This window comes from Periplaneta americana, chromosome 11 (assembly GCF_040183065.1).
Source record: "Periplaneta americana isolate PAMFEO1 chromosome 11, P.americana_PAMFEO1_priV1, whole genome shotgun sequence".
In the NCBI taxonomy this organism is placed as follows: Eukaryota; Metazoa; Arthropoda; class Insecta; order Blattodea; family Blattidae; genus Periplaneta; species Periplaneta americana.
Genome location: NC_091127.1, coordinates 54,070,294 through 54,083,884, shown reverse-complemented (window position 1 = coordinate 54,083,884; position 13,591 = coordinate 54,070,294). Strand labels below are relative to the sequence as shown.

The window sequence follows — 13,591 nt, the reverse complement described above, 5'->3', positions numbered from 1 at the left end:
TTTTCTTTATTTCGAATTTAGTTTTATTTATTTTGTGAAGTCGTTTTATAAAACAGTCAAAAAAGATTTTTCCGTCTGTAAGATGATCTTTTTTATTTAAAGGAGACACAGAAAGGTAGAATCAGCAAGTCCAGGAATGGCAGTTACGCTTCGTTCAGATTTTGTCGTGTGTATATTTGCTGGCGGCTGTCGATCCATATTACGGAGTCGACATTGTTACAGAGATGCGATTTACTCGTGTCTACGCGTGTCGTCCTCAACTGCCTAATCTTTCTGACTCAATGTCCTTTGCCTATTACCATCATCGCCACGATCAAAGTATTACAACCTCTTTATTAATTGCTCCTAAATGGCTCAACGTGAAAAAAATATCATCAACAGAGTTTAGATGTATTGGCCTGTTCTGGTCTCAAAGTACAAAAGAATTGGTCTATCCATCAATTCAATGAACATCCTTGTTCTCTCTTCACTTGTTGGTTTGTAATTTAATAACTTTTCGGTTTGGTGGACGCTCCAAGACACGAAAAATATAATAATAATAATAATAATAATAATAATAATAATAATAATAATAATAATATATTTATTATTAATATTTGTGTGCTCAACAACAGCCAGAGGCCAATTATAGTTCAGCACATTACACAAACAGAAGATACAAAGGTGCAAAAACAAATAAATAATATCTTAAATAAACAAAAACATACATAAATAAAATTGAGAACAAGAACAGTAAATACTAATAATCAAAACGAAACTATACCTTAAAAGGATCTAAATTATGCCCATGCAAATTAGCATATTTTATGCATCTACAGACTGGAGAAAGTGATTTTGAATTCCTTTTATAAATTTTTTTTTTTTAATCTTAAACCTTTTGTAGGAATACGAAGGCTGATATTGTTTATGATAAACTCACAATCAATATCACCCTTGATAACTTTGCAAAAAAATTGATAATCAAGATTTTGACGTCTATAATAAAGGCTACAACAGTTAAAATATTTACAGGTAATCTCATAGTTAAAGTCAGAGGAATTGGGCACAAATCGAAAAACACATAAGGAAATAAATTTTCTTTGAATATTTTCCAATTTAACCGAATCAGTTGAAGTAATGGAATTCCAGGCTGCAGATGCATATTCAAGTTTAGATCAAACCGAAGTAAAGTGTAGAATTAATAGAGAGTCTGAAGTAGAAAAATAATAAGTTATAGACCTTATTAAACCAAGCATTCTTATTGAATGATTATAAATATATTGAACATGATCGTGAAAGTATAATTTAGAATCGAGTAATACACCAAGATCTTTAATAGAATTTTTCCTAATAATACAGACCTTATTAAGAGAATAATTAAATTTTATGGAAGTAGTTTTTCGTGAGTACGATATGACAAAAGTTTTTGTTTCATTAATTTTCATTCCATTATTGTCAGACCAAAGTTCAATAGAGTTAATATCATTTTGAAGAGTTAGGCAATCGGCAGAACTATTTATTGAGCGAAAGATTTTGAGATCATCAGCAAACAACAGGTAGTTTGAAATTAATCTTTTACGTATGCCATCTATAAATAACAAAAATAACAGAGGGCCCAATGTAAAAATAATAATAATAATAATAATAATAATAATAATAATAATAATAAAGTTGTGGGATTTAATAGATTAATCTAATCGATTAATCGATCAATTTCTGTTGTGAGATTAATCGATCAAAATATTTAATCGAATAATCGAGTCGATTAAAATTAATCTGTTGTAGTTGATATTAGGTCTAATTATTATTTTGTTAATACAAACTCATTCCAAAAATTCCGACAATATTTCTCTCTCGGAAATTGCTTACTTAAAAAAATAGTACTGTTATTTTCTAACTGTAAATCAGGCAGCGTAGGAAAAATCTTTGCACAAACACTTCAGAAAGAGATGGAGATATGAGGACAGTGACCTAGTCTACCTCTATTGAAAGTTGAAACACAATGCGAAACCCTTATTAAGTTTTATGGTTTTCCAATAAAACTTCCACCTTGTTGTCAGCTCATCTTCCTAGCATATGAAATACACACTTTTCTGGGATTCATCCCCCTCATCCCTTATAAAATAGCCATGTCTACAGTGTGTGCAAGTGAGAGCGTAATTACCTTCTTCTCTTTCTAAAATCTAGTAATTCAATTACAATAGGGGCCAGTCTTCTATTTTGAACGCTATACCGCAGTTGCAGTTTCTGTACTAAGTTTGCATTTGAAGGTTGTGTGTTTAGTTTGATAAAGAAAAAAAAATCAGTTTTCTGTGGTTTGTGAAAAATGTAGACTCCATTATGTCATATGAGAATTTGAGAGGTAAACTCGATGAAGCGTTTGGATTTAAATTGAACGATCGTGGAGAAGTGCTTGACAGAAAAAAAGTTTTTTCGTGTTTAGTGATGCAGGAAACATTGTTACTAAACGTAGAGTGGTACTCAATTCGGAGCATGTGAATGCACTCACATGTTTAAAATCATGAATGAAACAGTATTAACTAGGTGAGTCTTCATACTTTTTGTTATTTATGTTTGTCTCAGAAATTCCCGGAGAATTTGACACAATAAATTATAAGCCTCATAATAAGTATATTAGTAAGTAATTAAAATAGATGTTTTGTAATATAACGATACAATATATATATACAGATATACAACATTCAATACTTATGCTTATCACCGAACACAAGTTAAATTTAACAATAAATGTGTATTATAGTACCGGTATATTAAAATATTTTATCGAAACTCGATTAATCTATCGATTAAATTCAAATAGTTAATCGATTAAATATTTTGATCGATCAACAGCACTAAATAATAATAATAATAATAATAATAATAATAATAATAATAATAATAATAATAATAATAATAATAATCAGTATCACATACTACACCGTTCAGCCTACTGACCTGTTTCCACTTCCAAAGTAATTTTAAAGCTGCTCTTCTCTAGTGCTTCGTTGGTCTGCCTATTTCGCGCCTTCCTCTTACTGTGTACGCGAATCTATAAGCTTGAAGTGGGATAGAATAGTTTTCCATTCTCTGTAAATTCCTACTTTCCACACGTATAATATTCAGTGTGGTGGTGGTTGTGGTGGTGGTCGTGGTGGTGGTAATGGTCGTGGTGGTGGCAGCAGTAGTAGTAGTAGTAGTAGTAGTAGTAGTAGTAGTAGTAGTAGTAGTAGTAGTAGTAGTAGTAGTAGTAGTAGTAATAGCAGTAGTAATAGTAAATTTATTGGACTTTACCGTAAGATCACAATTATTCAGCATTACCTACCGGGATAGTCATGCCCTAACTCAGATTCAATTCAATCTACGTTAAAGGAGTGAGTCTTAATAAATTCGTTCACCGAGACGGCTGTTATATACAATTTTTTAAGTAATTGTCCTGTGTACATACGCCACAGACACGCACAGAAGTCAGAGAGTTTGAGAGTAGCCTACAGCTCTTAGTTTCCTCGGTAGAACTATATTGTACAATAACACGCTCTGGCTGCCTTTTACCCTAAGAAAAAATAAGGGTAGGTATGCATAAAGTTGCATTACCTTTTGCTTTGACTGTAGAAAATACTTGAAGCAGAAGTATATACTTCGTTTTGTATGCATAAATCTGATGTCACTACTACGAAGTATTTACTACGTGACGGTAGTATAAACTATCATGAGTATTCAATTCTATCAACAGTACTTCGAGTTTATCGTGAAGACTCGTTAGTTTTCGCCTTCCATGCATTTATGTTAATTTCTTGGTGGGAAAATTGACTGTCGTCCTCAAAATTGGGTTATTTTAACAAGGAACTGAACAATTACGAAGAAATGGGAAGTGTAGCAGAGAGAGAATAAGAACAACTGCAGTTCTCCCGCTTTGCTGAATATAAAAAAATTCAATACACCAACACTCCCAATCCGATTTCACTTCACTTCATGCCATAAAACTTATGTTTATATCGTGAAACCAAATGCTTGCGTGCGCAGTAGCATATAGTAAGAGCCTTACGGTGGGGGTGAGTGAGCTCGCTTGCTACAAGAAGGAGTGTAGCGAGGGAGGGAAGCTTCTCAGTCCACATTCTTCTTCCCCTGACGCGCAGGTTGGTTTCACGAGATACCGAATGGCCTATATTTCTCTGTGAATAGTTTGCGACCATGCACTAGCGCCATCAGAATATGCACAGTTTGCGAGACTGGTCTATAGGCAGGTACCCGGCCTGTCGGAGTAAACCCTGGGAAAACTTGCGTATAATATCTCTGTGTTATCTTCGAGGCCGGAAATCTGAACACCGGAATTTTTACTTATTTCAGCTCTCTCTTGCTAGGACGCAGTCTTTCATTACATTGACCAAAACAAGTGGGCATATAAATTTTCATTTAACCACAAGAATTTGCGTGTCACCGTTACCTACGAGATGATGTCGAAATGGTGACGGAATGATGCAAATGTCTAATATGGGGGAAAACAGGAGAACCTCGAGGAAAACCACAACTGCGACCTTGTCCGCCATAAGTGTCACTATGGATTTTTCAGACCGGGACTCGAACCCAGGCACTTGGCCTGATAGTCCTGTTTTCTTATTATTGATTGTTTATCCACCGTCTCCGGTTTCCTTTGTTTCCCTTCTTCTTCCGATAGATGTCTCTTTCTTAAACTCCATTTTCTGTCTAATTTCTTTTATATGTATGTGGAATTATTTGGTTCCTTATTTGATTTAATTAATTATTTCAGTTTTCCTATACCTAAATTTATACTTATTCATTAATGTCACTTCCGTAATGTCGCTCCAGCGCGGTCAGGAAAAACCCGTCAACCAAGTAACGAAAAAATTTGAAAAGATCACCAATGAGAAAACAGGAAATAAACCAATGAACACACAAATATAATCCAGCCAATGATCTCGCTTTCCACACAAATATAAAAGAAATTAGACAGAAAATGGAGTATAAGAAAGAGACATTTATCTGAAAGAGAAGGGAAACAAAGGAAACCGGGGACGGTGGATAAACAAAAAAGAAAATCAATAATAAAGAAACAGGGTGCCGAAAAATAATCGGCACAGTCCATCCTTACCTTTAACTCCCCACACAAGGCAACCATCTCACCGGGCGGTAGAACTAGAGCCTGGGCCTGCATTAACCTTGTTTTTTATTTCCATTATTTTTCAATATGTGACATGCCATTTCTACAACACTAGGGACTCTCGAGTAATCCGTAATCTTACCTTGATGGTGACCATGGTGTCTGTGTGTTGAACCCCGTCCGAGGCCCGGACCTGCAGTCTATATGTATCACGAGTCTCTCTGTCCAAGGCTTCCCTGAGACGCAAGACACCAGTGTCAGCTGTATCCAATTGGAAGTGGCCCTCATCGCCCGACACCAAACTGTACGTAAGATGGCCCAAAGTGTCGGGGTCACTAGCCCTCAGCGTAGCTACCATTTGTCCAGTTGGAAGGTCTTCAGATACAGAGTACTCTAGCGGAGTGTCCCGGAACGATGGAGGACTGTCGTTTCTGTCAAGAACCGTAACGCGGACCTGCAAGGAGACACAAAGAAATTAATGAGCTGCTTTATAATAAACAGTAGTTAATTCAAGACAAGTTCTGTCTCGAGGGGCAATCAATTTCCAAAGAAGATAATTACAATTAATTCAAGCCAGAATCATATAGTTATCAACTCAGAAAATGTATGAATTAAAATGACAAAGAATTACAGCACTGTTCATACACTAAATAACAGCAACTGAAGAGTGTGATTCCAAAGCTTCCAGGACGATACGTCCACAGCAGTACGTCCATCAAACAATTTGTCCACTATCTCACGTCCACAGCTATTTTGCCCAAGGAAATTAGTCCAGCAAACATTTCGTCCACCAAAACATTTGTCCATTAATATTTCGATCAAGAATTATTGTGTCTATGATTTTTCTCTTTCAATTTTTCTTTGTCCACTAGTTTCTGTGCCAATTAAATATTTTGTCCTCGAATATTTTGTTCATTTTTGGGTAACAAGTACTTCCAATACAGAATTTTAAAAAAGACTTCTTACGGCAATGTATTTAATTATTTTGTAGGATAAAAATGTTCATTACAATGCAAATATGTAGTTCATTGGTTCAGTAGCTATTGAATTTTGAAATGAAAACATTTAAAATGGTTTATATGATAAGAACCGTAAGAAGGCAAGACATGTTAGTCAACAACAATAAAATTATACTTACCACTTTCATTCGCATTATTATTATTATTATTATTATATTATTATTGTAGTAATAGTAGTAGTAGTAGTAGTAGTAGTAGTAGTAGTAGTGATATGGTAGTAATATTAGTTTTAAATCATTTATGCAAATGGACAATCAGGAATATTGGACAGAATGTACTGGACGAGACAATAAAATGGACAACTTAATAAAGAGAACAAAGATAAATGTGGACCAAACTGTCAGACGACAAAATAGCACAATGGACATTTAAACTGTGGACGAAATAATAGTGGACATATAAGACCAGAGGACGAAAAAATATAGTGGACAGAATATGAAAGTGACGTACGAAACAGTGGACGAAATATCCGTGGACATAGTGTATGGGAACCGATTCCAAAACGCGTTAAGTCCATATTTATGAAAAGACTGTGCTAATTTTTGTATACACTGGTCTACGTACTGAGCGAGTTTTCAAGTGACATGCACAATAATACAACCTTGTAGACGAGGATTGGCGTTGTTTTGGAAGAAAACATGCTTAAACTGCGATAAAAGGCTCAAACTTAATCATATATATATATATATATATATATATATATATATATATGAAGGAGTGAGAATGATATAGTCCTAAGCCACACAGACAAAATTTCACAAGAGGGAGCATTGAAAGTTTAGAGTCCGATGCTATTAGGTGTGGTATGATAAATTCTACACCCCATACTTACATCATTTTTTGAGTAGATGTTATAATATTTTATCAGTAACTTCCTCATATGTGTAAAAAATGAATTTGCACAAAAAAAAAACGCCTTCATAATATGTATAAATCATAAAAATGGCCAAACGGATTTAGTGAGTTTTAGGATAACATTCTTCAGCTATAAAAGTTTGCTATGTTCCAACGTTTGTAGCATTAGGTACCGGTAGTATCACAGTCTTGTATATACAGTCACGAAGTTCAATACGTAGGAAATATGCATCCATAGATAGTTGCTAATCACTAGGATCGTTACTATCGCCTCATCACAGACAATGCGAAATAGTACCTGCACAGTCTATTGTTCCTAGTATCCTCATCAACTCAAGCTTCGTGACTGTATATACTAGACTGTAGTTGTATACTGCAAAGTTGGATTCACATACGTACTACGCATCTCATGTTACACGACCGCTGGGCACTAATGTCGCCACTGTCTTATACCACACATCGTAGGTGATTACGAAGCGTGAGGCATTGAGGGAATCGAAGCTTTCGTGGAGGGGTATGGTGCACTGTGCTAGTTCTGCTAGTTCGTGGAATCAACACCGGTCAATTTAGAAGAGTCGGATAGTACATACTCGTACAAGGTTTATTGTCTCTCGGTCTCAGAGGTTCATCTTCATCATTATCATCATCATCATCATCATCATCATCATCATCATCATCAATAATAGTGTTAAAATTCAGTTCAGAAGCGTTCAAAATCAGCGTTTACCGTTGAGATTTAACAAGCTAAGATATGCCGATTCAATTCAATACTCGTTCCGAAACAGATTCTCATATAATTTAGTCGGCTGCCACACGTATCACACGGGCTTCACAACAAAATGACAATCCAGTTTTGACATGTGAATGAAACGGCCAGTAAAATTTCGCCTGAAGACATGTCATTGAAAGTTGAGATTCCTTTGTGTGTTATGTAAGAGGACACTAAATTCCCGGTTTTAAATTTATTTATAAAAAAGTCTTGCGGTCTCTAGAAATCAACCATATTAGATAGGGTTTGGCTTACCGAGAAACTGCGAACAGAAATATTTACATACTTTACTTACTTACATACTCACTTACTTACATACTTACTTACTCACTGGCTTTCAAGGAACCCGGAGGTTCATTGCCCGCCATTGATCCCTATCCTAAGCAAGATTAATCCAGTCTCTACCATCATATCCCATCTCCCTCAAATCCATTTTAATATTATCTTCCCATCTACGTCTCGGCCTCCCCAAAGGTCTTTTTCCCTCTGGCCTCCAACTAACACTCTATATGCCCGGCCCATCTCAAACGTCTGGATTTAATAATGTTCCTAATTATGTCAGGTGAAGAATACAATGCGTGCAGCTCTGCGTTGTGTAACTTCCTCCATTCTCCTGTAACCTCATCCCTCTTAGCCCCAAATATTTTCCTAAGAACCTTATTCTCAAACACCCTTAATCTCTGTTCCTCTCTCAAAGTGAGAGTTTAAGTTTCGCAGCCATACAGAACAACCGGTAATATAACTGTTTTATAAATTCTAACTTCCAGATTTTTTTTGACAGCAGACTAGATGACAAAAGCTTCTCAACCGAATAATAACATAACACGCATTTCCCATATTTATTCCGAGTTTAATTTCCTCCCGAGTGTCATTTATATTTGTTACTGTTGCTCCAAGATATTTGAATTTTTCCACCTCTTCGAAGGATAAATCTCCAATTTTTATAGTTCCATTTCGTATAATATTCTCGTCACGAGACATAATCATATACTTTGTCTTTTCGGGATTTACTTCCAACCGTATCGCTTTACTTGCTTCATGTAGAACTTCCACGTTTTCCCTAAGCGTTTCTTCACAGCCACTTACCTCTAAAAATCTAAATGAGCTTGCTCGGGTCAGAATCTAACTTCTTTCGATAAAGAAATACCAGCAAATTAACTAGCTAAGGCCGAGTCATACTTTGTCTGAATATATAGCCAATTTAAGATAGATTTACGATTTCTTTAAAACATATTATTTACAAAACTGTTATAATATAATAATTAATAAGGCACTGTGGCAATAAATTAAATCCGGAAGCCGAAGCGATAAGGTTATTCGTCATCAATATCATTTCTTTCTATTAACATGTTCGGTCATCTCTCACACAACTTAATGACGTTGCACAAGCCACTGCAGAGTGACCTGCGTAATAAGACAATAAAGAAGAAAATGGACGATTGACAACACAAACGATGCAAACTCGAAGAAACCTGTCAAACTACAACGCTGTAACCAAGTACCATAAAGAATCAAGGACGATAAAGGTAATAACTATAAGAAAATATGGTAATACTCCGTAAAACGACGTATTTGTGCCCCCTTGCGGCGTCGATATATTGTATTATTTAGGTACAGTCATTTGTTTGTAGATTGTAATCCTTAGCTCTTGTCTTAATGCTGTGAGTTTACAAGTAGTGTTCAACAACTGCTGGAATGCAATGGAAACAAAGAATTCTGAATGCGTAATAGAGAACCGCGTTCTAATAGGGTTTACTAATAATTATCAGAGGTAATGCCACGACTGCTGTTCATTGGCGATAAATTCAAGAAGCTCTCGGTGAATATGTCGACAGTGAATGAACAGCAAAAGTGGTATTTGTTTACACTATTCACAAAAGATAACAACATACTGTATAAATATACAAGCATATAAATAAGAAATGTAATTTCAACATTATATTAAGTAAAATAACAAATCATGATATTTATTTACATAGTAGCCTACATTTTGTTTTCAATGCAACTTGATGATAGCCAACAATTTCTAAACAGCAGTATCTTAAAGACAATATATTTTGCCTATTTTCATTCCATTATGTCCTACGGAATAATATTTTGGGGAAATTTTATAGATAGTAAAAATATATTCTTATTACAAAAAAGAGCCATTAGAATAACAGTTGGAGCAAAGGCTAGAGAATCATGTAGATTATTTAAAAAAAAAAAATTAGATATTCTAACCTTAACAAATCAATACATATACTCTACAATAAATTTCCTCTTATGTAATAAAGAAAATTTTCCAACTAACTCAGCCATACATAGTATAAATACCCGCAGAAGGAATGATTTTCATACGCCATCATCAAATTTATCATGCTTTCAAAGGGGAGTACGTTACATGGCGATAAAAATGTGCAATAGTCTTCCTGAAGACATTAAGAATCATAGCCAAAACCCTGCATTATTTAAGGCAGAACTAAGAAATTACTTAATATCTCACACTTTCTATTCTGTAGATGAATTCTTGACATTTCACAGTACTGTGTAAATATTATAATACTATTAAATGGTAAACATATTACATTGTATAAAATATTATTGTTATTAAGGTATTAATTCTGTACATATTTCATATTTGCATTTTATATGTATTGCATTTTACTGTTAAACGTAAGAATTGGACATGTTCTTTATTCTATGCTATAAAGCAAATGTAAGAATATTATGGAACGAATAAATCCATCCATCCATCCATCCATCCATCCATCCATCCATCCATCCATCCATCCATCCATCCATCCATCCATCCATCCATCCATCCATCCATCCATCCATCCATCCATCCATCCATCCATCCATCCATCCATCCATCCATCCATCCATCCATCCATCCATCCATCTATCTATCTATCTATCTATCTATCTATCTATCTATCTATCTATCTATCTATCTATCTATCTATCTATCTATCTATCTATCTATCTATCTATCTATCTATCTATCTATCTAACTTCATTTCGTCGTGTCTCTGTGATATACAGGTACACAGTCAGATAAAAACAGATTTAATAACTCAGCTCTCTATTTGTCATTATCCAAGAGTTCAATTGGCACTGTCGAAAGTTGTTATACTATTTAATCATGATATGAAATGTATAAACATTCCAAACATTGTATAGACCCTAGCAATTCAATTAATCTGTCACGATTTCGGCTTACAAAGTGCAGCTAATCTTGAGACTTTGGCTATAACTGACCTACCTTATACAGGGTGATTCACGAGGATTTGCCGTTCTTTACGGAGCTTATTTCTGAAGACATATTGAGCAAAAACTGTCATATAAACATAGTTCCTATTCTCAATATTTTCAGAGTTAGCTACACTAATTTAAAGTTGTTTGTAAAATAAGATTTTTCTTTAGTTTCAAGGTAAAAGAATAATACAAATAGAGAATGAACCGTTCAGATGCATCATTTCAGTAGCTAAAAATGTGCTGTGACCTTCTTAGTTGCTTCGTACAGACATATTTTTCTATTTTTAACTAGAACATTACATTATTCTTACGCACTTATCACAATTATTACAAATCACACCACTTCCACCGACTTAATTATTTGCAGCTCAATTTTGCATCCTAATTTACAGTCTTGGAGAGTTTACAACACATTTTTAAAAATGTCGCCGTCCGCTTGAGTACACTTGGCCGCACGCTTGTGAACGGCACTCGTCGCTCTACGTAACTGCATACGGCTATCTTTGATTACCGTAGCGCTCGCGCTGGCTGCTGACTGCACGCTGACCAAGATCACGCGTTCACAGCAGTGCGTTCCAATAACGAAACGTAACTCTGTAAATATTGAGAATAGGACCCATGTTTATATGACATATTTTGCTCAGAATGTCTTCGGAAATAAACACTGTAAAGGACGGTAAATCCTCGTGAATCACGCTGTATACAGATAGGAAAATCAATATTTCATTTTTATTACTAAACAATACACTAAAGTTATGAACTTAATATAAAGAAGCTATTGAAACACAATAGCAGGAGGATCATTCATACATAGCTGTAACGAAATATCTTAAAACGTTCATAATTAAGTAATAAATAATTTAAACTCACAAGGTTCTGCGATTATAATAATATTTTCTGTATTTTCCAATCGGTTAGCCATGTTTGTTTTGAGGCCACTGCAATTTGCTACTTGGTTTATTACTGCTGATTACTACTGATTCTATAAGAGAACTGTCGGTTCGATGCAACTTACATGCGATAACTTTTCGTCGTCCTACACGGTTCTGATTGGTTCAAGTTCAACGGATTCTTACACATCATTGGTGAACCAGGATAATACAAGAGACTACTGTTCATATCGTCCATATGGAGAAGAAGCCAGTAGTAGTTTTTTTTTTTTTTTTTTTGAACGGACAGGGAAGCATTTCATCAACCAGAAAGGCACAAACACGAATTGAAAGCTACATTTTCAATATTTAGTTCGATAGTAATCTATACTGTTTTGCTATATCACTGAAAATCTTAATAAAAATTTCTACGAGCATTTCCCTCGTATCAGAAAGTTCATATTAAGGTGCGAAAGTGAAAGAATCCTGGCCATTGGCACGAAATCTTAAGAACAACCGCTGCTATACACAAATAACTAAAAACTACAAAATAATTAAAAACAGAATAATTATACAGAATCAACTGACATGTTCTGGTTATGCACAGAACACGTCTCTATCGATATCTCCAAGATCTAAAGATATTTTAAACGCTGGCAGAAGACCGCAACAAACCACCAGGTCTAATGCGTGCCCAACGATGACGATGATGTGAATGATAATAGTCAATAATGATTAATGAGTATAATCTGCAATCACTAAATCAATCACTAAACCTTAATTTCCAAAGTGTTTTCTTAAATAAAGCAATGCAAAACCTGCTGTAGCAACTCCCTGATAATCCTTTCAACACGTGGATGCAATAGTTTTGCAATGGACTACATTCAGTTCCTACCCTTTGTACGCATTGCTGGGAAGACAGAAAGATTTCATTGTATAGATGTATGGTTAAAAAATTTCCAATCAATTTCAAACCTATATCTCCTATTAGCATGTTATTTCTTTCTCAATACTCCTGTAACGTCACATGTAAAATTCTATCGTGAAAAGAGCACCTTAGAAGTAACACTGATATTGAAAACAATAAACATATAATATCATTACATCATTGCATTTCAAGCACTTTTATTATAAATAGGCCTATGTTGCCAAAATTAATCGAAAGTGTAGATGCAGATGATAAAACAAGTGAAAGCCAAAATACTTGAGCATAATTTGCTACTTGAATTGAAATACACAATTTGTTAAACTTTTACTAGACTATGGAAAGGACGATATGAAATGAAATGACATGACATGACATGACATGATATATGATGTGATATATACGATATGATATGATATATGTTAAATGTTATGTTTTATTTAACGACGCTCGCAACTGCCGAGATTTTAACAGCGTCGCCACTATGCAGGAATTTTGTCCCGCAGGAGTTCTTTTACATGTCAGTAAATCTAATGACATGAGCCAGTAGCATTTAAGCACACTAAATGCCATCGACCTGGCATAGAAGGCGGGATCGAGCCCGCAACCTCGGGCATAGAAGGCCAGCGCTATATTAACTGCGCCAACCAGGTCGATATATGATATGATATGATATGATATATGATATAATATGATATGATATATGTTGTGATATGATATATGATATGACATGATATATGATATGATGTGATATGATATATGATGTGATATATGATATGATGTGATATGATATGATGTGATATGATATATGATGTG

The 13,591-nt window shown here is 34.8% G+C and overlaps 1 protein-coding gene across 1 annotated transcript in view; it reads right to left on the bottom strand.

Moving 5' to 3' along the window:
* LOC138709007 (cadherin-related tumor suppressor-like) overlaps positions 1 to 5,547 on the bottom strand; it is a 553,993-nt gene extending 548,446 nt beyond the window's left edge. Inside the window, exon 1 of the mRNA XM_069839450.1 lies at positions 5,241 to 5,547. Within this exon, the coding sequence (XP_069695551.1) occupies positions 5,241 to 5,456 (216 nt within the window). The 5' untranslated portion in view covers positions 5,457 to 5,547. The remainder of the gene's footprint in view (positions 1 to 5,240) is intronic.
* Between the last annotated feature and the right edge of the window lie 8,044 nt (positions 5,548 to 13,591).